This window comes from Dermacentor silvarum, chromosome 6 (assembly GCF_013339745.2).
Source record: "Dermacentor silvarum isolate Dsil-2018 chromosome 6, BIME_Dsil_1.4, whole genome shotgun sequence".
Taxonomy (NCBI): Eukaryota; Metazoa; Arthropoda; class Arachnida; order Ixodida; family Ixodidae; genus Dermacentor; species Dermacentor silvarum.
In genome coordinates, this window is record NC_051159.1 from 80321059 (window position 1) to 80348095 (window position 27037).

General features: G+C 45.5%; 1 protein-coding gene across 2 annotated transcripts in view; it reads right to left on the reverse strand.

Annotated features, from left to right (window-relative positions):
- LOC119455655 (probable mitochondrial glutathione transporter SLC25A40) overlaps nucleotides 1-25098 on the reverse strand; it is a 54111-nt gene extending 29013 nt beyond the window's left edge. Inside the window, exons 1-6 of one of the 2 annotated variants that reach the window (XM_049668929.1) lie at nucleotides 24805-25098; nucleotides 21197-21425; nucleotides 19110-19177; nucleotides 17992-18119; nucleotides 15197-15271; nucleotides 8783-8881 (exon numbers count right to left, since the gene is read on the reverse strand). In XM_049668929.1, the coding sequence (XP_049524886.1) occupies nucleotides 8783-8881; nucleotides 15197-15271; nucleotides 17992-18119; nucleotides 19110-19177; nucleotides 21197-21425; nucleotides 24805-24971 (766 nt within the window). In that variant the 5' untranslated portion in view covers nucleotides 24972-25098. The remainder of the gene's footprint in view (nucleotides 1-8782; nucleotides 8882-15196; nucleotides 15272-17991; nucleotides 18120-19109; nucleotides 19178-21196; nucleotides 21426-24804) is intronic. The other variant, XM_037717071.2, reaches the window with a different exon arrangement.
- Between the last annotated feature and the right edge of the window lie 1939 nt (nucleotides 25099-27037).

Consider the following 27037-nt stretch of genomic DNA (forward strand, 5'->3'; position numbering starts at 1 on the left):
ATTCGCAAAATGAATGCATTTTGGTCTATTGTGCCATAATGCCTGAATGCAAAGCTTGCATCAAATAATGAGAGCTTGATGTGGCCAAGACTGTTCTAGAAACTCATTCCTTTCCATGTTCATAGTGTCCAGATGATGGGTGGCTAGTAAAGCGCAATATTCCCTCTCTAAATCACGCTCATCTCAAAAGCAGCACATGATGTGCGCGGGCGAAGCCACGGGGTGGTTCGGTAGTAGAGGACACTCGGAATGCACTGCCTTTTCAGCGTTCTGCGCACGCGCAGGTTTTTGCGGCTACTTGCATCTGATACTGCACTGAGCATGAGCTACGGGCTCGCATGTTCCTGCTAACAGTAGACGCACCTGTACATATAAATCAAGATATACAGTATGGTCTACTCTCAGTAAAGGTAACACCAAATTAGTATGCCAGCACTGATTACAGCTCGGTTCTAGTATACGAAGGTCTGGAAAATCTTCTTATCAATAGAATTTTTGTTCAATAAATCAAGTGCTTTTCTTCCTCTGAAACTAATGAATCAGTGAAATTCCGTTGTATTGAATAACAATGAGGTTCTGTTTTATAAGTGAACCTTTGTTTTACAAAGTCCGCTGCCGCATCAGCCAAGGCAGCCCTTCCATGGCACACTCTACACTCGTTCTGTGCCAAGAACAAAGTGAAACGCTCGCTTGGGCAGCATCGAGCACGAGGGAGTCCGTGGCGCTTGCAACATGTGGAACTGCACGGGTCTCTATACAAAAATATTGACTATTCGAAAAATCGAATACAGTCGAGCCTACTTATAACAGGGTTCGTACAGGTTTCCAAGGCAAAAATTCAATAATATTCCAGGACTTTCCAAGACCTGCCTCAGGTTTTTCAAGGACTCAAAGCGGCATTCAAAGTAGGATTTCTTTACTCTAACATTTCCAAAGATGACTAGCTTTATTGCACTTACAATAAATAAATGTATATCATAATTAGAATAAAAATGTCTAGCCTTGATAACTTCTCAAGATCACAACACAAAATAAACGCTTACAATAGCAACTGAAATTTCTCCAGTATAGGCTGGGTAAAGTTTACCAAAAATATTCAGAACATTCAGCATAGGGCTATTGCACTAAAACAAAAAGAAATAAATGTACCATAAAAACCCGCGTATAATACGAGGTTTTTTTCCAAATTTTACCATGTAAAATTTCTGCCTCGTATTATATGCGGATCCCAATGTCTTCAGCGTAAAATTTGCAGTTTCGGGTTCGTTTTTGCTCACTACTATCATCATCAAGACTCGTAGCGGAGTATGCGTCATCTTGCAGTGGCGTCGGTAGGCTGCTGCTGCTTTCAATGGGCGCCATTTTGACCACGCTAAGAATCGGCACGTTCGGTAGTCTATCTCGCACAATGTCGGGACCGCGAAAGTAGTATCCAGCAGCCTTTAAAAGGAAAGTTATTTTAGCTGCCGAGGCCATTGGAAATTGCGCCGCAGGGCGCCACTTCGGCGTCACCGGGGGCAGCGTTCACGGCTGGGATGACATCCCAGTTGCAATGCCGTCGCTTCGGTGGCAGTGGCTCCGCTCGCCATCCCTCTCAACTCCCTCGTAGCTCCCCCCACTTTCGACTGGCTCCGTGCGCGCCCGCCGCCACTCCCGTCGGCGCGGCGCCAACTTAGCCCTTTCCCTGAAGTTTCGTTTTCTGCCGTTGTCAGGAGGTTGGCCGAGACGTCGGCTCGTACAAGCGTGTTCCGGCGCGACGGTGAAACGGCGACCTTGCTATTTGAGAGTGAAATTGCCGCCGCGCTTTTTTTTTTTTTTCGTTTTCTTTTTCTCCGCGTGGCGTTGAGGGCATCCAACGCTGTTGCTCTATGGCGGTGTCGGAGCAATGCCGGTCGGAGGCGCCGCCGCGTGATTTGGAGCGCTGCTGAGGGCATTGTCGGTGCGCCGTATGTTCGAATTAACCGTCGCAAATGCTTTCGCGTTCGAATTACCGGGCGTTTTCGCCCATAGCAATACATATAACTTTGATGGGACCACAGCGTCAGCTCGAATTCAGCGTGTTCGAGTTAACGAGATTAGATTCTCAATGCTTTCTGTGGGTTTTCCTCGCTCGCATTATATGCAGGTGAAAACTTTTTTTTTCATTGCTATCCCCAAATAACACCTCGTATTATATGCGGGTCCGTATTATACGCGGGTTTTTACGGTATATCCCAATGATGCTAATAATGTCTTGCCTTGATAACTTTGCAAGTTCACAACAATACCGAAAAAAAAAAAAGTTCACAAAACACAATGAGTGCTCCCAACAGCTACTCTGACTTCACCAGTATTAACTGGGCAAGTTTACTCAACATTTCGAAACCATTCAGTGTAGTCTTGATACACACCCATTATCAGTAGAACCCCGCTGTTACGTTCCCGGGTACTGCGTTCTCTCGGCTATTACGCCGTTTTCTGCCAGTCCCGGTATAGCTCCCATAGGACCCAATGCATTGGACTCCGCTGTTGTGTCGCAACTGTGGGACCGTTCCCGCATCATGCGTTGCGCACTGCCGGCCCGATCGGCCATGTTGACTTTTCATGTCGCTTGGCTGGGTGGCTTAACGATAGGACTGGCCGCCCAAAGTGGCTGGGACGACACCTATGACGTATTTTCGGTTTCCGCCAGTAAAAGCATGGCCTTTGAGATCCGTATTTGATATCTAAGGATGGCGTCTATGACGCGTTGAGGCGCCAAAATTAGTTTTGGCGCATAAATGTTGCATATAAACATCAAAATTGAGAGCTGGGCCAGTTGATGTGGTGCCATCTTAAGAAGAAACTAGTGCAAAAAAAAATGTGGACGAGCAAGAAACAACAAACAGTGCCCGTGTTCGTCGTTTCTTGCTCGTCCCCGTTTTTTTCACGCTAGTTTTCCGTAGTAAGTCCAAGGGCGATAACGCCGTCGCCGCGCGCCGTATGTGCGAGTCAAAGCGTGTGAGGGAAGCCGACGACCGCGGCTAAATCTCGTGCACACAAGAAAGAAAAGCAAGGGAGGAAGCGCACCTTCTTCTGTCGCGCTCTAGGCACTGGGGGGAGGGGGAGGGAGGGATTGCGGGCAGCGTTGTACTTTGGCATCAACTGCGTACTGCGAGCCGGCACGCGGTCGTGCGGGTCGTATCTTGAAAGCGATCTGCGTTGGGGGCAGACTCTACGCAGTGTAGGTGCGTCGGCGACTCGTAGCTTTGCGCGTGCTGTGTGTTCTCAACACTCCGTTTGCGTTGAAGTGACACACAGTACGCAGATCACATCGCTCCTGCCAGCGTTTCGACAGAGAGTGCCAGCGCTCATCGAGTGTGATGTGTTCATGCGTGCCTTTGCACTCTGACACCGTGCTTGTTTACAAGTTTACACGGACGATAAAACTACTATCCTTACTTCGTATAGTTGTCTACTAATTTGCTATCGCAATCGATGCTTCGGCTTTCGGGCGAAACTGCGACTTTTTTTCAAATGTAAGAATTAAAATAAAATTGTGTGCAGTTCACCACTACTCTCATTTTGCAATTTTTCCGATTTCTCAGGTCTTGCGTTTCCCGGCTCTTCCGTTTATTTTTACGGTCCCGTGAAAAACGTATCAGCGGGGTTCTACTGTATTCTAACAAATAGATGTATATTGCAATTTTGTAAAACATGTCTTGACATTTCTCAAGTCCACAATATTAAAAGTTAACACAACGAACACTCACAACAGCTTCTCAGGCTTCTGCTGTATTAGGTGGGTTGGTTCATCAAACATTTCCAAAACATTCAGCATAATGTTATTGCACTTATACCATATTATCATAAGTAATATTATAACAAACCTCCACCCAAAGGCACAACGGCACTGAGCATCAGTGGTAAAGTTGCTCCACTATAGCTCTCTTTAGCTTCACCTCACACGCAGGAGGGAAAGTGGGACATGGCAGACCGACGGGCGAGGAGTGAAACGAACAATAGGGTGAGGAAAGCAGCGTAAACACTGCCAGCCGAGCCAGCACTGAAGCGCGGCACGGGTCTCTCGCTCCATTCGCGGTTTGATGCGGTGAAGCCTTTTATTTTTTCCGCGCAGTTCTGCAAAACGAAGCCATGTGTGCTCGCGCCGGCATATTGTTTCTGAAATGGGGAGTTTGTCAGATTGACGCTGATCTACCACAGAAAGGAGGTCGCAATACCGATATCAGAGTGCATTGCTCACGAAATTCAAGGATTTTCAAGGAAGGAAAAAAAATTCCAGGACTTTCAAGGGCCTTCAAAATGCACTTTTCAATTTCAAGGATTTTCAAGGATTTCAAGGAGACCCGCCGTGGTTGCTCAGTGGCTATGGTGTTGGGCTGCTGAGCACGAGGTCGCGGGATCGAATCCCGGCCACGGCGGCTGCATTTCGATGGGGGCGAAATGCGAAAACACCCGTGTACTTAGATTTAGGTGCACGTTAAAGAACCCCAGGTGGTCCAAATTTCCGGAGTCCCCCACTACGGCGTGCCTCATAATCAGAACTGGTTTTGGCACGTAAAACCCCATAATTTAATTTTTTTTTTAAGGATTTCAAGGACCTTTACGCACCACCCCGTTATAATGATCCCAGATATAACGATCCATCGGTTATAATGACCACATTCCAGTGCATTTACGGTTTTCCGACCCTTCCTATGGAAACTGCTTCCAGATATAACAAATGTTTTTTAAGTCACTGTACTGCTACAACGAAGGGGCAGCACGCGCCCCACGCCAGTCCGATCGCAACAATGATACCACCTTTGAGATGAGCGAGCGAACGCCTCGTGCGGCCTTGTGCGCCTCGTGCGGCCTCGTGCGCCTCCTCCCTGTACGCCTCCAGGGAGGAGGCGTACAGCATAAACAGCATGGCGCGGGGCGTGCACAGGCCCGTGTGCCGGTGCGATACTGGATGCCACGATGGTGTCACTCTCCATTTTGCGCAATTGTCTGTGCGGCACCATGTGAATTACGCCTGTTTCAACGATTTCGAACGACAATCTATGTCTTTCCACCATGGGAACAATGGCCGCTCAAGCGTTCCTGTCGACGGGACCCGACTCAACGCTGTACCATGCAATGTTGCAAAGGGTCGGCAGTTACTATGCCGTTATCAGGAGATCACGGTTTGGCGGCGCTTCTTTACGAGTTGCCGATTGCTCGTAACGGTTCGCAGTGATCTTTCACCTTTCGATCATCGGATTTTTTTTCACCCAAAGCGACATAGATAACGTAATTTTACGGCTCTTGTGTGGTTCAAGCCCAGTTGTAATGCCGAGACCATGATCATGTCCAAGACTTTCGCAGAATGGTGGCATGCCGCAGTAGTTTCCGAAGTTTACGCTTCCGGCCTACTAGAATGCTTCGCTCTAGTGTGCAGAATACAGTGCAGTCCACTTATAACGATATCGAGAAAAACGAGAAATCCGATCGTTATAACCGATCATCGCTATATCTGGACTGCCGAAAAAAAAAAATGACGAATATACCTTTGCAGCCCCGAAACCGAAACTGCAACTTGCGATAAAAAAATCGACGTTAAAGGAAGTAGGCCGTGAAAAATTAAGCTTTTATTTATACCTCTAAATAGCATCTCAATCGTTAGGCAGGCTGAAATAGAAATCTGCGCTTGCTTTCGCGGAAGTTTCGGATTCACAACCGCCTTGTGCATCGCGTCCATCTGCTGCGCGAACACTGGCGGCTATAATTTAGCGTGCATGATTTCAATGAGCGATTCGATCGACGACGCTGCACTTTGGTTGAACTTCGGGGTCGCTGTCAAAGACGGGCCATTGTCAATCTCGTTGTCACTGCTGCTGCTGTTGTCGCCTCCGTCGCACAACGCCGCCGTCTGTCGTGACAAAGATCGCCCCGTCGGAGTTCTTTTCGCAGAACGAAGCAGCACTATTTGCACTCAGAAGCTCCTCCATCGAAGCACCACCTATTACATCGTCAGTAGCGACGTGCTCCCAGAGTTCGGCCACCACCGTGTTTGTTTCGCCCATGGGGGTTTTGTCGTGGCGCACGAAGCCTGCCTTTTCCGTTGATCGGCATGGACACTGCTTTTAGCCTTCATGATCGTGGCGCTCCCGGTTTTCATAATCGTCGATATCATCCACTGCGCGAGCTCATACTTCGAGTCTTACAAAATTTGCAGCTTCGTCTCGAGAGATGCATTTGTCGGCGCACCTCCCGCTGCTTCCACGGTGCATTTCCCCGCTCGCTGAGAAGGAGATTGTAAAGGGACTACTAAGTGGTTCGTTTGGAAAAGGAAAGGTTGGTGCTATCTTCTGCAGCCCTTGAGGGAGCACGGCTCAGTGCCAAGTAAAGGGAGCGTAGGCAGCGCAGGCGCCGCTTGCTTATCGCTTTCTCCCCCCTCTTGCAAAATCAGTTTCGTGGCGCACCTGCCGCTGCTTCCGTTGAGAGAGAGCGCGGCAGGGAGCACAGGCGCCCCTCGCCAGAAGAGGCGTTGCCTTCGCTCATCGCCTTTCTTCCGCTGATATAATCTCGACCGGGTGAGGTGGGTCGTCACCGCAGGAATCAGGAGACGACGATGAAGGCGGGCATCGTGATGATGAAAAATAGAAAAGATTGTATTCACTTCATTAGTACATGGTTTCGACTCTATCCGAGTCTCGAGCGGTTCTGTCTAACACGGGGGCCAGGATGGCCTTAAATCCTCTTGTGGTGGCCGATGTTTCCTTCGGGGAAGTCCTCTCTCCGGTGGTCAAGTTGACGACCTCCTCTCCCTCGGGTCCTCCTTCTTGGTAGCTCGCCGTTTTCGTCTGCTGCGGTCGTAGAGGTGAGACGCTTTCTCAGGAATGAAGGGGATTATCTCGTCACGGGAAAAGCGCTCGGGCTTGCTTCCCACATTTGAGAGATACAGATTCCAGGAAGATCATAACCTGCTGGTGTCTCCTTCGGGGAACTTGTGGAAGTGTCAGTCCTCTGTCGGGCGGTCAAGTTGACGACCTCCTCCCCCTCAGGTCCTCTTCTTTGGTAGCTCGCCCTTTGCGTCTACTCAGGTCGTAGAGGTGTGACGCTTTCTCGGAGATGAAACAGGATTATCTCGTCATGGGAACGTGCGCGGGTTTGGTTTCCCACAACTGAGATGCGGAGTTCCAAGCCGATCATAACACCGCCCTCTCCTCGCGCGACCGCCGGTGACGCGGGGGCAAAGCAACTGGCACCATCTTGTGCACGCTGCAGTAACTTGCGATGCTCTCCGTGGCTTTCGCAATTGGCGCGCGGGCGGGATGCGCTGCGCGGTAAGGCGGCAGATACGAACTCGCGTAGGCAAACTTTTCGCCCCGCCTCGGTTAAGGGCAACGTAGGAATGCAATTTTCACGATTATTCTGCATGAAAAGCGCCGCCCAGAAGCAAAATTTCAATCGTTACATCCGGTATGCGGTGAATAACATATCGTTATATATGGGTTTTTTTCTCATAGCCCTAATGCATAAGTTGATACTCTTAGCTCGACTCATCGTTATAACCGATATATTGTTATATGTGGTATCGTTATATGTGGACTGCACTGTACAGTCATGTCCCGCTGGTAGTAAAATGTATCGCAGGCTCTCGAGTTAAAAATGGTGGCTGCACTTGCAATTTCAAAATGACAGGTGATTGGAACCAGGCCCCGTTTTGAAAGAGCTACACGATGCCGCATATCATTCTTCAGATGAACGTTTTTAACGGAAGTTTGCAGCTAACCTAATGCATCGGGAACAGAAATCACACTAAAAATGTGGTTTGCGGACCAAAGTACTGCTGAATTATAACTGCTGATGCCAGCTTCAGTGCAGTTAATTTTTGAGCATTTCTAAGTGAGAGTCCATATATAACGAACTACTGATATAACAAGCACTTTTTGCGGAACTATCGAGTTCGTTATAAACGGGACCGGCTGTAGTAGATATTCAATTTGCAAATCGAATCATGCGAGTGTTCATTATTCGAAATTAATTCAGTGATATTCAAGTATTCACACATCTATAGTTTCTGGCGCCCACAGCTAAGGTGCAGCGTATACATACTAGTTACACAAAAAGAGAGAGCGCACAATCTGGCATCCTACAACAGGTGTGAGATGAAAAACAGTGATTACACAGACACAAACGACACACAACCGCAGATATGCGCACACATTCAAACTATTTGTAAAGTCCTCATGACGTTCTACAGTTTTCAAAAATATTAAATGTTCTATCATTGCGTGCAATTGCAAAGAAGTGTTTCTCCCCAGGTCAGAAATGTCTCGCAAATTCAAGCTTGAGTTGCACTACAATAGCAGCATAGCATTCACAGATTGTCTGTCTGATGGGAGATGAGTAACAACTGTAGTTACATAACATCCTGCGAGCCCACAGGAACATTACACACTAAACACATCGGTGGGTCTAAGAACTGGTTTTCATTTGAAGTAGTTTGTGTGAGCCTCGTTGAGCCTGATGTGGTTAAGATATGCTTGGGCCTTGCCTAGTGAAGCCTTGTGGCATGTTAAACTCATAAGGAGGATAAATTTTATAAAGGGGGTCAATATGGAAGAATCGCATCGCACCTCACAGAACATCGTGAACACCATGCAACAGTAGAGACCAAAGTTGCAGCATCTTTCTTTGAAAATGATGTAAACTGACTACATTTAATAGCCATGCGCGGCTCTGGCTAAGCAGTCAGCATGAACAATGCCTTGCATGTGAAAGGACGATAGAAGAGAGAATTATTTGTCATGCACATTCCTTATCTAGCACTTACAAGAGAAAGGAACATCCCTCAGAAGTGTCGGTCCAAGGCCTACGTAGAGTGATAATAAACCTCTGGTCTTGACGAGGTTCTTCACAGCTTGTCCTATTTCTGCAGAAAACAGTGAAATACAAATAAGAAAGTGACAAACTGCCATCCCCAACAAATACTTAATTTGCTCAAAAAATCAATGAGAGAGTGCCTTGAACCACCCTGAAACCTGCACTGTACTGTGTTACAGAGCCCTTGCTCACTACTGAGCAGTTACAACCTTACAAAATTTTCCACTAGGTCTGGTGGACTTAAAGCATGTTCAGTGGCAAAGATGCATGCTGTTAGATACGGACCCTTTCCCGGAATCACCCAAGTTTCCCCACCACCTTAAAAAGGTCTTCGCATTCCAATTATGGTGCACCGAGGCGCGTCAACCCCGCTACCGGACCCGTCAGACAGGTTGGCGACTCCTACCTCACGCACCGCACGTGAGAGCTATTGTCTCTCCTCCTGCTTGACTCTTCCCAAAAGTGGAACGGGAGGCTGGCACGGTTCCAGGAAGGGAGCCTTGGTCGAGTGAAAAGCGGTTTTGCAGCTCTGGAGGGCCGTTCCGAGAACATCCCGTCTCCTTCATACGAGCGCTTCCAGGCGCGGAGGCAAAGCCGGAGGTAAACCAGCCATCGGACAATGAAGCCCTCGGAGCGTCCCCATTGGCTGAATATGACGGCACTTGCACGGGCCAATACCAGGGGAGGAAAATGACGACACCTGAGCTGGCTCGACGATTGGCCAAAAATGAAGAGACCCCGAGAGACCGAAGGGGTTAAAAGAGCGACAAATCGAGGAGAAGGGAGCTCTTCTTGCCACGGGCCGCAGCGTCCGAGATGCTGCCGGCCGTCGATCACTTTATGACTGTTCAGTATTTTGTATTTTAATCACTGTACATAATGTAAATAAATCCCTCCTGTTTCTCCCAAGTCCGCCTCAACGTCCCCCAACTCCCGCAACCAACGCCTACCAGATCTAATAACTGGTGTCAGCGATAAGGATGAACCTTCGACCGAAGCAGAGATCCAATAACTGGTGGCAGCGGTGGGATGAACCTTCGACCGAAGCAGATCCAATAACTGGTGGCAGCGATAGGGATGAACCTTCGACCGAAGAAGAATGAGCCTTCGACAAACGGAGTCCTGAGAGCGAACAGCGAAGGAACTGGGAGCAACGACAGCGACGAACCTTCAACCAAAGTCCGGAGAAACTGGGAACATCGAAGAAGAATGAGCCTTCGACCCAGGGAGTCCCGAGGAATGGGGAACAGCGGACGGATGAACGAGATGGCGTGGTGCTGCATCCATGGGTGTGCGCGTGGTTTTTTCCTTTGATTCGCCAGACTTCAAATTTTGTGTGTTTATTTTGATTGTTCTGGGAATCGGGCATTTGTAGCATATTTTGAGTTTGCACAAATTAAGGAAACAGTTCTAACCACCAGTCGGGGCAGCTACCATGGATCTCATTAGAAGGTTGACGAGGGCAGACTTGCTGTTGGTGTGCGAGGATTTGGGAGTTGAGGCGGAAGAAACAATGGAAAGGCCAGCTATCGAGCAGGCAATAATAGATAGTGGCTTTGATGATGAAAGCATTGAGATTGCTTGGGAGGTAGTACAGCGCGAGAACCAGGAACGCGAGCGTGAGCGTCAAATACGAGAGCGCGACAGGGAACGCGAGCGGGAACGTGAGCGAGAACGGCAAGAGCACGAAAAAGTAATGGCAGCCTTGAACAAAGAGATTCAAGCGTTGATCGAACAAAGACAACAGCAGCCAAAAAAATCTGTAGGTAGTAATGAGCGAAAGTGTGAGGAACTCGCTAGCATATTTTCGTCAAAAGCCGAAGAGAAGAGTAGCTCATATGAGATTAGCAGCACGTTCATAAGTGAACAGAAAGTGTTATATGCTAACGATGCCTAAGTGGCAACAAAGGCCGTTGAAGGCCGTAGTAAGAGCGACGAGGTGCTGTGCCATCAGAGCACTGTAGAGACAGCTAGGCCAGCTGTGAATGAATTGGCACAGTCACCGTGTGTGTATGTCGCAAGTAATGTTAACAAGGTCGTTAACGAAATAGTGAATGCTGCTGACTCAACAGTCACGAGCACCCATGTCGAGTCAGGACTGAGTGCCGTAGCGCAGTGCAGGATGGACGATGTAGTTGAGGGTAGACCGCAAGAGTGCGAGCTGAGTAGCTCAAGGTCAGACAACTGCATTGTTCAGGGATCAGTTAAGCTGTCCGCCAGTCCAGATAGCCAAATGAGCGAGAATCGTTCAGACTGTGCGAGTGAGGCAGCGATCGAGACCGCAGTATTGTGTGTCGATGCACAGCGGGAACTGGACAGTGTAGTAGCGCGCAGTTCGCAGGAGTGCGAGTTGTGTAGCTCGAGTAAAGCCTGCTGCATTGTTACAGAGTCGGTCGAGCTGTCCGCCAGTCAAGGCAAAGAGAGAGATGATTTAATGGATAATCACTCTGACTGTGCGGATGAGACAGTGATCCGGGCCGACGAGATGTGTAACGGCCAGCACGAGGCGCGAGCAGATGGCTCAGAAAAGAGCACTAGGAAAAGGCGCCGTAGAAAGAAGCCTTGTAAATATCGGAATGCGGCGAAGAGTGTGACGCCGCCTAAGAAAGTGACAAGAGTCGAACAGCATCAGCGGGGCGCAAATAAAAGAAGGGTGCGATCGCCGTTGAAAACGTTTTCCATTAAAGCGCGTCCGGGCCACCGCAGAAAACGAGACAGAGAAGCGTGTTCGGTGCGGAAAAAGGGCAAGGGGCAAGTAGTGTCCCAGTCATTCCGTCGATCTTTTCGGGGTGCAGCACGCATTCCAAGAAAGCGCAAAGTGGCAGGACGAGAGGAGGTTGCAAGGAGACGCGACGCGGTCGGACGAGGTCTTGGCCAAAGCGTGTCGCTGGGACGCAAATTGACAGGGGACCGTGACGTCTCTAAAGAGCTGATGGGCGGTCAGGCCTTTTGTTGTCACTGGTTAGCTAGACTAGCTTTCAGCGCGCGACCACCTCGAGTTAGGCTCAAAAATAGTTTTTGGTGTGAGATTCCCGGAACGCCAGGAAAAAGAAAGGTTCCGTAGAAGCAAACATTCTGTTTTGCTTGTTTGTTTTTGAGCTTTGACAAATTTCGCGATTTGAGTTAGAGTTTCTTTCAAAATGTAAGTTAGGAGCTTTGTTTATTTTTTAGTTTGAAAAGCTCCGTAGTTTGAAAGATGCACTTTGAGTTAAGCGTTAGTTTCGCGAAATAATCATTCAATTAGTGTTTAGGCTTTTTTTGTGTGTGAGCGACCTGAAGCGTCTAGGTCATTTGTTAAAAGCCGATAGTAACGCGCGTGTGTATCAATTAACCTTGGTTAAAAGTATAAGTTTCTATCTTTTAAGGTTAAGCGCGTTAGTTTTCCGTAATTGAGAAGCGTTGGTACGATACCACTTAGCACGTGTCCTGTGCGGACAGAAGGAACCAGAACTTTTGTGACTGGGTCGCTCGTGTGTGTTGAGGGCGGCAGTGTTCTGAGTTTTCTATAAAGCGTGCGTGGAATTAGTTAATAGCAGACGCGGTTTCTTTTAAAGGTTTTTGTGAGTGCGTAAATTACGCAAGTTTAATTTTTGTTGTTCACTTAAGATATGTCCTGTGTGGACGAAAGAAAGAAACCTGCCTGAGCGCTATAAAACGTCTGCTTGAGACGAAAGAAGGAATTAAGAATAGTGCCCGCAAAATTCGAGCGCTTTTAATTATGCATCCTTAGGTTGGCGAGGCTGTTCATGGTCATCAGTACGTGCGAAACGTCGCCCATCGTGACAGTTTATGAGCAGGCTGTTCGTAAAGTGAGGCCGCCTAAGATGTTCTGAAGCATTGGTTGTTCCGTTTCCTCACGATTCTTTTGCGACGACAATAGCATTCTGGGCTTGTCGGCATTCGGAGAGGTATGGAAAGCTGTTTAGAAAGGTGGTTGGGACTGCTGTATCAAAATTGGGTAAGAAAAGAAAAGCACAGGGTTGATTTTGATGGAGTAATAGCCTGGCGAGTCGGGGGTGAAGAGCCTGCGCTTGCACGTGGTGCCGCGCTATGTTGTTTCGTTTGTTTGACGTACGTTCTCCAGGGCCCGGGATCCAGAAATTCGTCACACGAGGCTCGTCGCCAGTACTAGAGGCTTCATCAACGTTCTTCATTGCCAGCGAATTGAGTTCACCGGCCATTCCGAACTTCCGGGGCGAGGAGGAGCTGTTAGATACGGACCCTTTCCCGGAATCACCCAAGTTTCCCCACCACCTTAAAAAGGTCTTCGCATTCCAATTATGGTGCACCGAGGCGCGTCAACCCCGCTACCGGACCCGTCAGACAGGTTGGCGACTCCTACCTCACGCACCGCACGTGAGAGCTATTGTCTCTCCTCCTGCTTGACTCTTCCCAAAAGTGGAACGGGAGGCTGGCACGGTTCCAGGAAGGGAGCCTTGGTCGAGTGAAAAGCGGTTTTGCAGCTCTGGAGGGCCGTTCCGAGAACATCCCGTCTCCTTCAGCCGAGCGCTTCCAGGCGCGGAGGCAAAGCCGGAGGTAAACCAGCCATCGGACAATGAAGCCCTCGAGCGTCCCCATTGGCCGAATATGACGGCACTTGCACGGGCCAATACCAGGGGAGGAAAATGACGACACCTGAGCTGGCTCGACGATTGGCCAAAAATGAAGAGACCCCGAGAGACCGAAGGGGTTAAAAGAGCGACAAATCGAGGAGAAGGGAGCTCTTCTTGCCACGGGCCGCAGCGTCCGAGATGCTGCCGGCCGTCGATCACTTTATGACTGTTCAGTATTTTGTATTTTAATCACTGTACATAATGTAAATAAATCCCTCCTGTTTCTCCCAAGTCCGCCTCAACGTCACCCAACTCCCGCAACCAACGCCTACCAGATCTAATAACTGGTGTCAGCGATAAGGATGAACCTTCGGCCGAAGCAGAGATCCAATAACTTGCATGCTTAGCAGATAGCTGAATTCAAATAAAAGCTTTTTTGGCCACAGTTGTAAAGCTATTGAGCAAACTCTAATGGATTCTGAACCCTCCTTTGTCCAATATCTTTGCAATTCAACATGGCAATGGTAATTTTCAGAGTTCATCCCTGTTCGTAGGATATTTTTGGTTTGTGAATGTAAACACATGCCACATCATAATGTCTTGGATATATACCTTTATTGTATCCTGCATTGTCTTGCCCACTTGCACTAATTAGAAGTGCCTGTAGCCTTTAATTGACCACATCGCTCATCAAAAGCATTGGAAGCAGATTTTTTAATCATAAAATTAATAGATTGATTCACAAAAAGCATTTGCCCAAACCTAGAACATTTCTCTAGTGCAACCTTTACAAAAAAAAAAAATTGCAACGCTGCTTTCTATAAACCCTGCTTTTTTCTGCTCCTGCCCAAGCCCTGTGTCATATGGGGCTGCTGTCTTGATGTTGCATACTATTAGTAATATTAATTTTTGGTTTATAGGCACAAACATTTTCTCCGATATATCTTGCAGCTTGTTTTAAGGCAAACCTCCTTTCCTGTGCTAGCAATAATCTTTAACGCCAAGAAAGTGTGGAATTATGATTTCTTGAAAACAGTGCATTGGCATCTTCAGCCTTTAAAATTATATCTTTCAAAAATGCTTAAGTATGATGGCAAAGCACATAAAAAATTCAGCCATTTAACAATGCACGAATGGTTTCAACATGCAAAAGCGGTGAACTTGCGACTGTTACATGGAGCCAGCCCCCTTAATTTCTGCTATCTTGACCTTCTTGGAAAGCTGCCTTTAAATGCGAATTGATAAAGTCTTACATTCTAAAGTTGCTCAAGGGATCATGAGCAAAGCTGCTGCAGTTGGCTCTGGGTTGTTTTATCACTAGTGGTTCTTTAACCACCAGAATAATCTAAGGTACACCAGTGCTTTTGCATTCTGTTACCGCTGCAATGCGGTCATCATAACCAGGAATTGGTTTTACCAACCCATATCCTGCCCTGGGTTCTGTGCTTTCTCTATTTTTTAAAGCACGGTTTCAGAATGTGATTGGACAGTCAGCACATGTGAACCATGACAGACCAAAATGTGCATTCTGCATTGTGACATGACAGCACTTTCTGCTAAGACATTTTGTTCTAAGTGGTTCACCTGAATTTTTACTTAGAAACCCCTCAGGAACTGCTACTCAGGAACATGCACTCACAGCATGCAAGCCAACAAGGCTCATATGAGAACATTATTTGCACTACTGAGTCATAGGAGCCTCTGTTTAATGAAATGATTTCCAGCTTTGTTAAACTAAGGTCCCTTGAGATCCCTATCACTTAATGCTTGTCCTCCAATTAAATAAGGGAACAGAAAAACAATGTACAAACCCATATAGCTCAGCCTCTTGGATTGCATTTTTGTACGAATCATCTCCAGGGGACTAATCACAGTGGCAGAAAAAACTGTAATGAGAAAAGAAAACACAGCTGTTAAAACCACCTCGAACTTGTGAAACAAATTAACAGTGCTATAATGTACAAAAATCTTGTACAAAGAACACCAAGTACACATGACAAATGCCCGTTCGGGGTACTCCAGGGTATTGTCTTGTTATTTGAGTCCTGTGAATAGGCATGTTCCACCACTCCAGTCCCCGATTCAACCGGCTTCCAGCAAGAACACCTAGGAAAAACAGCACACGTGTACTGCTGCTGTGAATCCAACCCTTATGATAGCAGCCACCCCGCTTGAGCTGGATCCACCCAGCAGACAAAATCGCTGTTCTGGAGAAGTCACCAGGTGGCAAGCACAGATTTCTGGTTTTCTTTAATTTCTGTACAAGGCGAATGACTGAATAAGCAGAAAATACAGATGGATGGGAAAGGTGGTTGGTTTAAAGATGCTTACACCTGAAAGTGATTGGACACCTCTGCGACCCGCTGGACAACGAAATGTGGACAACGGCAAGGACATCGTGTGGCATGTGCATACACAGATGGAGAAAAACAACTAGCAACGAGTCTCGCAAGCCGGCATGCGCGGCATAGTTTTGTGAAATCACAGGAACAGCTGTGCTTACAAAACAGCCCATGAAGTGAAGCCCTTCTCATTGCTCTCTGAAATCAAAACTTGGACTGGTGGCTATAAACAAGGCTCAAGATAACTATCGCACGCTGAAGCAGACAAGGTTTCGTACCACGATTCACATTGCAACAGAAAAGACAAGATCCAAAATATTTGTGTCAGTACTTCTTCAACATAATGCCTACAATTTTTCACCTCATCGCTGATTGCACAATCCTTAGTTTCTTCTCAACCTTCTTTGTTATCCTTAATGTCTCTAATGAGCCCTATAGGTGAGCACTAAGTGCGATATGTCCCACCCAATAAATTTTGTCTGTTGTAGTGTGTAATCTATTATATAGAAAATCCATTAAGTCCAAAATTGTTTTTATTGTTAATACCACCTACCAATCAAATCATCAAATTTAGTCCATTACATCCAAAAGTCTGTTGTAAACAGAAAAAAAAAAATCAGCCGGTTTCACAGTCAATAAATTTGGTTTATCACAAAATGTGCCCTGCTTCCTTCATACCTATAAATGTAACCTTTTGCAGGCCAGAACAATGGGTAAAACTGCCGAGGTAGTACCTACGTTCGGTTGCTAAAGCACAGCACTACGCACATAAGAGCTGCACAGAGGCACCGGAAAAGAAATTTTTTGCCAGCTGCTATTCTGCGCTCAGATCTATTTAAACATGCGGCTATGCCATCTGCTGATAATCACTGTTGCTATCGGCAAGAGAACAAGCATGCGCAGCAGAAACCTGACATGTTCTCAGAGTGCTTCCATCTTGTGAAGGACATCCTGCAATGACCCGAATATAATATGAGGGATAATTTTAGAATGGCAAAACAGCAAACAAAAAAAAAAAAAAAGGGGAAGGACTTCTCTGTATACTAATATGTATTACTAACATTTAGTGCACTTCAATGCCATTCCTTGTTAAGGCCCCTCTGCCTGCTGATTCACTTTCCTCAGATGAAGCATTGTTACAGAGGCCCACCCAGAGTTCACCTATGTTCAAAGCATTTGATATTCTACCCTATAAAGCACACACAAATGAGAAGCCAGCACGGCTCATAAAATGGGTAATGCAGTGCCTATTGGCCTTAGGCACGCATCGCAATGCTGTGATGCTCTCAACAAATGAGCACAAAAAGTGCGTTAAATGACATGGAAGTACGTACGTGTTTCATACCATAAGTACTGGAAAAGTGCTCGAAGTAGCTCGCTTCCGTTGAATGAAAGGAAAGCACAAACGGCAGGTAGTGACGATAGATGCGGCTATGTGTCATTGTGTATACAGCATTATTATATGCATGTTGTGCGAAATGCAGCCAGTGTCGATCTATGTGGTGTGTATTTACAAATCATTATGATCACCACTCTTCCTGAATAGCCAGCTCCATAAAATTGGGCTGCAGTAGCTTGACGTCCACTACAGGGTGCAGAGAGCACTGACGCTTTATGTAGGCGTAGGCTGCCAAGTCTGCCTCAATCTTTGTAAAGGCTCCTTTCTTGGGACTTCAGAAACTCACTCGCTTCCAACAGCATGCAAAAAATGCTTGTTTTTTGCTTCCACCAGACCAAGCTGCTTCCTTTTGTCACTCTGAACTGTCGAGTAACAGTTTTGGCAGCCTAAACTACTCTCCACCTGTTGCCTTTGTGGAGCTTGGCAACAGGAAAATGAAACGATGGTGGGCATGGTCACTGGCATGGCATGCAGACCTAGGCAAATGTTTCGGCTCGACGGGCACTGGCGTTCGTGGTTTCGGTTGAGAGGGAAATTATGCACACACAATTTAAGAAAAAAAAATTTATTATACGGGTTTTTTTATGGTAAGTTGCAATAATTGCAATCAAGTGGCTTGATCCCAGAGTGGAGGCCGATAATGATCCAAATCCAGCGAGAGATGACCAAGAGCTTCCTGTGAATACTTCATCTGCAACTGCTGACCAACCTGGGTGCCCCAGGTGTCCAATGCAAAGGTTGGTGCCCGAGGTGGGCCATTTTCGACTATTCGGCAATGTCAATAACAAGTAGCAGCAACAGCAAAACAAAATATTTAGCTGGCCAAAGAGCCAACAGCTATCAAGCAAACATTAAAAAGCCATACCTCGAGCAAGGCCACCTGACAGGGCAGGGGCCCAAATAGTCTTGCGTCCGGAGAGATGGTTACTGAAGAACTCACGGATCTGGTCATAGACTGTGAAGTAGATAACAGTGGCAGGCACAGCCATCACCCTGTATAAAAGAGTGTTATACACTATAAGCCACAATCATACAATCATTAAAACAGATAATGTTGGCTGCGTCAAAGCATCTGAGTACAAGACTTCAAATGCCAGCACTAAGCACATTTGCATAGCTGTGGTTTAGTGCTTGCATGCAACACACAAGCAAATGCAAGCTGAATACGCTCAAAGCAGACAGTGCACTAGATGTAGCAGTAGCTAAACTCTAAACTTAATTCACTTTTAATTGGGCGTGAAAACATCACCGCTTGTTAATGGAGGAGAAAGCGAAAAAATGTAAAATTAACATTTCTGCTTTTCTACATAAAAGCAAGCGTAAACACTCCTGGTGGCATCAAACAGCTCAGTTCCGCCAAAATGGGTAAAATGTGGACATAGCTCTGCAACTCTGCTGCGAGTTCAAGAAGTTGAATATGCCATAGAGAACCGTACAAAACTTCCTGTCCCAGCATATATTATTTTTAACCACAGAAAGTATACAAGTAAGGGTGCACACATCAAGGAACTTCTCTCAAGAGTTTGCAAGGTAAATACAGATAAATGTGATCAAAAAAAAGTATAAAGAACACATTTGTCATTGCCTATGATTACAAGATAAGGAAGTTTGCTGAACTGAAAGTACATTTAGCATTTATTACAGAGAACTGGCACAATTAAAAATTAAATATCTTGCAGTATGGTACTTGCAATGACTAAAGCTGACATATAGTAAAGCTAGTCAGTATGAACTTATATTCCTAAGTGCTGCCTAACTAAATCACATACAGTATGCATGAAACATAATTTGCAAGCTCTAACCAAGAGCACACTTTTATTGATTATTACAACATTACAAATGCTCATTAACATTCTCATAATTGTAGCAAGAAATGAAAAAAAAAAGATGTATCAGTAACTAAACTTTCTACTCAGACAATAGGAGCCTAGGCATTAGCTTGATCAGATAGTTACAAAAGACCTGCATCAACTAATAACTCACAAGGTTGGAGGCAAGCCACTCCATAGAGAGGTGACACCTTCGTTTCTTGCTATCTTTATGAATGCATCCTGCAAGTTAGGGACACATTGGCAACAGCTCTCTACAGCTTACATAGTACATTCCTAACCCACGTTAACCAAGATGGTTAAGGCGATCCAGACCTGCAAGAAACTGCATGACATGAAGGACAGTTTCAAAAGATAGTGAAAAAAAGGCAAGGAGTGCACGTTAGAAAATACAAGTGCTTAATAAAAAAAAAAAAGCCGAACATAGAAAAAACTGGTCATATGCCATCCTAAGCAATGAATGAGACTGAGTAGAAAAGAAGGAAGTGTTACTCTTAACCTATTCATTCACTCCTTAATTATGGTGACCAAGAGATTTACCGACCGTGTCAGATCAAAAGGCATCACACTGGTAATAGCGCTCTGTGTAGTGCCCAAGTCAAGCCCAACGGTATAGAGAATGCTTAGGAAGGAATTTTAAATGTGCAGGGAAGCTGACTTGGGCCTTTTACACAAGTGCCTTGTGACCAATATGATGCCATCTGATCAGCACAGCAGGGTAAATCTGCAATTTCATCCTTTAGAAGGACAGATGACAAGGAAATTGACGGCTCCATAAAGTGAGTGCAAACTTTCATTTGAAATTTCTGCTGTTCTTTTTCTGGTAGTTATACTAGGTGTAATATCTTCACAGTTGTATATATCTTCACAGTGGTAACAATGCACCAGCATTCATTGTTTGCAAGGTCCTAAAGTGATAAGGAGCCCTTCAACAAGGATTTATCCTACTAGAAGCAGATAGTGCATGCTTATTTCTTTGTTCTTTATAAATGGCCTATGGCAGAAACAAATCGTTTTTGTGTATCATGGCAACATGCAAAAACCGACAAAAGAGAAGTCAGCTGAACCTAAAGAAATCCTCCAGGAATGCAAATAAGTTTTGTCTAAAGACTGTCGTGTTACATTTACTGTATTCAAGAAAACTAGTACTCATTGAGGTACATAAATATAGCACTCAGGGGCATTTCCAGAATATTCCCGATGTGGGCGCAGAAAATGATACTCCATTTTCGTAAGGGGTGCACGAGGGTACTCCATCATTTAGCACTACATGGTGGAAAGCCGGGGGTGATAGGAGAGGGGGGGGAGAGAAGGAAACATTGGGTGTTCCGATGTCCCCTTCTAACCCACATTTAGCGCTGCATCTCTGGATAGTAGTCCATGCTTATGCACCTGCTTGAAACCACATGAGTGAGCCAAAATTTTTACAATGCAAGCGAGATAGCAATGCCTTCTTTTTTTTTTTTTCAACGACATTACTAGAGGCAGCCCACATTAGTAAATGTGTGATGATTAGTGTGACATTTCGTTACACCTTTTTATTATTTGCTTCATGGCACATGTTGCAACAGTGACATTCAAGCACCAGTTTTTGGATATTCATCCTCAGCCTCTGTTACAAGATGTAAAGATGTTCCACGTAAGTTTTTCTTGCAATGGGCGAGGGAGGCTTCTGGAGAAGTACTAACTGGAATGTCAACACATTACTCTGCAAGTCTGGGGAGAGATATAACATGGAATTGGTGCTAATCTGAGGATTCCTATTAAGTCAGGATGCTTTAAGTCCTCGCTGGTTTTGATTCTACAATAGCAACTTGTGCCATAAAGTAACAAATTAAAAGTTAACAAATTTTGAATATTCATTTACTGAATCAGTAGTTTTCACCTCCACTGACCAAACCAAAATTCTTGCTGTTCTCATTTAAAGCACACGATTGAAGCAAGCAAATGAAAACAAAGTCCAGACAACTTGTCCTCTTAGAAGCTGTGCATTCCAGGCTTCGAAAGTTGAAATATTACTAGAGTTGTCAAAAAACACCAATGAGAATGAATTAATAATGAAGTTTTACATTTTGACTTCAAATTCCTCCAGATCTCGCCAAATTAAGTAGTTGGCCAATTTGTTTGTATAACCCCCATACATAATTGACAAAAAGGAAAAAAGCGAACAGTAAACTTCTTATGCATTTAAAACATTAGAAATTGACAGAAAAAGAAGAAGGCAGGAATTTTAATACTAACCAATGTGCCATTAAAGTGTCCAGGTCTTTTGTACCACTGACTTGGTGGTCCCATGGTGTGGTGTCCATTCTGGCCATTGCCATTTCCATTTAGACAGTAGCACATGTGCTCCATCAGGCCATTACAGTACAGGAAGCACTTGTTTCTAACAAGCTGCTTCCGCTGTGCTTGAAGCCGTATCTTGACCACGTCCAAAGGTGTGACTATTGAGTGCACCAAGAGAAAGGAGCTTAAGAAACACAATTGTGACAGTAGTTTTCCTAAGTAACTTGCGCCTGTTTTACTTATTTCCAGACACTTCAGGCCAGGCCCCCGGCCTTGCAGGAGTGGATGGAAATGTAACACATAACATAGGATTAAAGAATAACCAAACCAATTTCTATAACTATTCCCTCTTTCAGCAATGCTCCAACGTAAGGGGCTTGTGCTGTAATAGTAAATAAATACCTAAGTAAACAGAATTCAGAGCGGATCAAGAACACTGCTACACAACCTTAGCATGGGCTGTTCAGTTCAGTGCTCTAATGAACACACAAACGGCAGGCAAAAAGACAAGGACATGGATATAAAAACATATAATGCACATGACTTCTGTATGGCTTTTTTTTTAATGTTCGTTATACTCTTCTATACAGCTTTTATCACAGTGTATACACATTTATTATAGCTACAGAGAATGACTATACGAACTAATGTTTAAGTGTTCGTTTAACATGATAGAAGTGGTATTAAACATGTACTGAAACGAAACATTAGACCGATAAAGACCCACATGTTGCTCTGTTAAAGCTCTCTCAATGTATCTACAAGAATACCCCCTCTTATGCAGAAGATGTCGCTCGCTAGTATTCAGGTGGCAACAGGGGCTTAAAATATGGATGCATGTAGACTGGTTTTTCCCGAGCTGATATCTGTGTGGCACGTAATATTGGCCTTTCTGTTTTCCTCTAATGTGGAAAAAAATGGTGAAGTTACACAGGACTGAATACTAATGTGGTGTTTCTCCTAATCGTGGATGACCTTGAACAGTTAAAAAAGAATATTTTACCACAATAAAATTGCAACTGAATGACATGTGTCATGTATATGTGCACTGCTGTAATGATGACATCATTGCTACGGTGTTCAGTATTTTGCTGCTCGAAAAAGCAGTGTTCCATGTATGAATATCAGAGGGTTACACAAACTGCATTATGCTTCTGCACGACAACGGTTGCTGCGATAGACCTCACTCACGCTACCACCAGCACAGCAATAATGCACAATTCAGCTATTTGCACCAAACAGAAGCGAGATGCAGCACCACAGTCATTTACGGGCCACACAAAAGAAAGCCATGTCAAATTAAACCACCTAGGTTGTCTAAAGATGAGGCTTCTTCTAACTCCCTGCAATGTTTACTATTTTTGCGGATTTTTTTTTTTTTATCATCCTGCATGCATATGAATGGGTAGTAAGCTTATAGCAAAAGCACTTTAATGCAGTCTGCCTGAACTCTATTCTAATTTTTACAGCGCTGAATTGGTTGTTCCAATGAACAACCATTCAACTTGCCTTGGCAAGTCCTTGCCAGGACCTGTGAAGCCAGAGGTTTGGAAATATTTAATGAAATGAAGGAGCAGGTTTGCAAACGTAAATGTGGCACTGCAACCAGTCTCACACTTTTATATTTTCATGTTTGACAATCCTCCAATCAGTATATGCGAGTGCAACATGTGCTATTTCAGAAATCTAATCTGCCAAAACTGCCCGACTTAACATTTTCCTTCAGTGGCCTTCAATGCCACATCCGAAACCAAATGCACAGAGGAGAGAGCAGCAATAGTGCACGGCTGAGCACACAATTTGTTGACGCAAAATGTATTTGATGAGTGTGATAAACATAAAGGACTAGGAAGTGTGCTAGAGCAGATTTATTAACTGTATGGCAAAATATTCCTGTAGAGGTTTGTGCACACCAAGTGACTGTACCATACAAACCATCTATGTCATTTTATGTTTTTTTTTTCACTTCAGCCGGCATTAGAAATAAAAATTAACTAATGAATCACAAGAATGTGAAGAGAGACAACATGTTAAAAAATAATAATAATGTAGCCATTAGCATGTGTCCATGGTATTCGACAAAGAAATAAGCTAGCTACGAGAGAAAACAAAAGGCTGCACGGCAATAGTGGCATTTTTTCAGCCATCAGCAAGGATACGATTTCCACAACCTCACTAAGCATGGCTAGAAGATGCAAGAACTATCCACGAGAAATTACTGAGGCAAAGGTGTTCACGGCTTGCTACACCATGCTGATGAAAGTAACAGCTGACTGCAATACGTTCAGTGGATGCTTTATACATCTCATGGTATTTTCGTTCTTATAGAAAAGCTTGCCCTGCTTGTGATGATGACAGAGTGCGCTTAGCAGCAAGCCTTTTCTTCTTTTTGACCTGCTAGCTGAATGGGCATTAAGATAATCTCTGCACCTGCTCGCCATACAGCCTGATATGGCATGTGCACTGATGAGCAAAAGGTAAATGGTCAGAGGGAAAGTAAAGCCAACGACACACACTGAACGAGTGGCATTGTTCCTGACTGCGAGCACATCCGACTGAATTTTTAGACTTTTCCTTGAAATACTGACTTCATTGCGGACATTCCCTTCGATGAAACAGTGTGAAAAATACAAATATAATGCAGAATAAAGAGCCGTAAAATCTGTTCGTTCAATGTAACAGGGCTGCTTCAATTATTCAGCTCTGCCCTTGAGGGCCGAACACGTCGCCTTGAGTTAGTCTCGAGGAGCCGTGCCAAAGAGAATACGTATGAGGTGCCAAACTGCGTCGCCTTTCACGTTCCTTTCCTCGTAGCAGGCATCCGTGTTTGAAGTGCACTGTAAACAACCGCAGAGAACGACGGCCTCTAGCCTATCTTGTCGACTATGCCCAAACATCCTCTCAGGGCGTGCAAGTTTCGCTTTCGTACACAAAGCAACGCACGCGGTACGCACATTGCAGGCAGCAGGCGCTTGGCTGAGACATGACACTCTCGCGAAACACTACCACCCATCAATGAGGTACTTGTAATTACTCTTGAGAGCGAGCAGAGCCTTCACGGCACCTAAGCGGGTCCCGTAACATGAAACCCGCGTAAAACGCAAGACAACACAAGCAATCGCCAACGTCGATGACGGCTGACGTTATACATCGGTTCTACTATCGTTTACTGTGATTTGACAGAAATGACAACAAACAAGGGGAAAAGCCGCTTAGTGCAATTAGTTAAGTGCTGTACTTCGTAGTGATCACTGCAGTGGTTTCGCGCAACGCGCAAGGTAAGCTGAATACATTCAAAGCATACAAAGCAAGCTAGTGCGGCGGCATCTAAATTTTATGAGCTTTGAAGGTTATTAACACCGTGAGTGCGGCGCGAAAGTTTCGGCAGGGACGACGGAACGAACGGGCAATTGCATGTCGAAGGAAACCCAATGTAAGCAGTTGTGGCCTCTCAGCGGCGCTGTGACTCTACCAACGGTGCTGTTTTTAGCGTGTGTTCACGCATCCCGACAGCACTTCTTATTCTGTTTACGACCAATAAACTTTTGGGGCAAAATACTCACCGAAAAATGACGTCGTCAATGCGCCCGTGCATGAACAGATCATGCGCTGCGATGCCGTGATGTTTTCGTGCGGTGCCATCGCTGCTTCTCGAAAGGTGTGAGACTGAACAAGTGAAGCACTCCTCTAGTACTACCACAGGCAGGTAGATCATAAGGAAAAAGTACATGAACCTGAATAGAAACGGCAAACAGTTTCACCAGAGCAACACGAGCAACACATGGCTTATGCAAATGGCACTCCAAGGAGAGACAAGACGTCGCACGCTCATCACGCTTTGCCGACAATCTATGTTGCCAGCGTCAACTTCTTGAGCCGCCAATTGTAGCCATTGCTGTGCGTAAGGTAACGAGTTTCGGTTTCCAGCATGGAGTTTCGGTTTCCAGCCAATGATACCGTGTACTGTGCTAAGACGTTATGACTGTGTAAGCCACTTTCGCGTCTTAAGCATGAGGTTGCGTTTTGTTTCGTTGTGGATTAGTAAAGTTATTAGATGGCAAATCACGATTAATGAATAATCTAAGAAAAGTACAACAATGATGACTGATCTTCTGAGCATATTTTCTTGTGTGAAGATGGCAAATGAACGCATCATCACGCTGTATTTGCTGATTTGTTCCTGAGTAAATATTCCCGAGTGCAATGTGTGTATGCTCCGAAAAACGAGAAAGCATATTTCGTAAGTCGGTCACCGACAAACGCCGGTCATTCATAATACACCCATGAATACATCCACGTTTGCAGTCATGGATATACCCAAGAAAGCAGCCACAGGCAGCGCTTCAGCCATGAGAAGTCTATAACATGTGGTCAAAGCGCGCTTACGATGAACCATAGGCCATTATCAGATGGTGTTATTTTAAACTTTTATTTCATTTATTTTAGTTGACATTTATTTAAATATAACCAAGACAGTTATATATGGGCTTGCTGAGGCGTTGAATGCCATTGTGCATTTTATTCACTTATAATTTATTTTGCTTGACAGTGACTTCTAGTATAAATCAGTTTTCGCAGGGTTTCATTATCGTGGGAGAATCATGCCTTATAATTTTGATTTCTATCGTAATGTTTCTTGTCAACGCCTCTTAGCCCCAGGCAGCTGGCTATAAGTGAACTGGAGTGCACTCAGGAGTAGCATAGTTCTGATCTCTTTAGCCGTCTCGTCCGTTTATGGGTGTTAAGTCACATTCACTACTCAATGACACGAATGAAATATTGTCACGGACGGCGATCCTGTGGTCGGTGCTTGAACGATGACTATATGCGACGACGGTTGGGGCTGTCTGGTGTGTGCGCGCTAGCCCTACCACTGCTGCAGCGTTGTACGCCTTTTCTTGTAAATATGTAAAGACTCTGTATATAGATTCTCCCCGTAAAATTCTTGGTGGAGGTGCTGGGTAAACTCGCTACAATACGGGAACTGGATCTTCGCAGCGGACGGCGCGTTGCTGCCCCCACAGTGACCGACAAAGCGACCCAGTGTGAGCACGGCCCGTCACCGGTAATTCGCTTGCACTCTCGTGATCCCGGGATATTCAACGGCACAAGCGGCGTAACGTCGATAAGTGGCTGGCTATGTATTAGCGCGTCAGCAACAATAAGAAGTGGGACCTGACGATAATGCTTGCGAATGTCATCTTCTATTGGCGGGACACTGCTCGACTCTCGTTCGAGGCGCATGAGGGTGATTTGACAAGTTGGGAAGTCTGTAAGCAGAAATTACGCGATCTATTCGGGAAACCTATCGCATGACAAGCCACCAAGAAAGAACTCGCAATTCGCGCCCAAACGTCCACAGAGCCGTACATCTATATTCAGGACATGTTGGCTGTGTGCCGTAAGGTCGACAAGGACATGTCTGAAGCGGACAAAGTCGGACACGTACTGAAAGACATAGCCGATGACACCTTCAATCTGCTAGTGTGTAAAAATTGCCCTACATTGGAGGTCGGTCATTACAGAATGTCGTCGTTTTAAGCAGGCAACAAGTCAGCGTATCGCTCACCGATTCGATCGACTGCCCAATACGGCTGCCACGTCCTCATGTGAAGGTTTACCCCCGCTTTGTCAAGCGCCAGCTCCAGACAACGTTACCAGAATCGCCCGTCGAGAACTCGAGGCCCTGGCATCTGTTACGACGGCATGCAAGATAACAACCTGGCCACTATTTTCCTAACTCAGGCCGTGTTTCGTCAGGAGGTCGTTAATATGGGCACTTTGCCCACCTTTCGT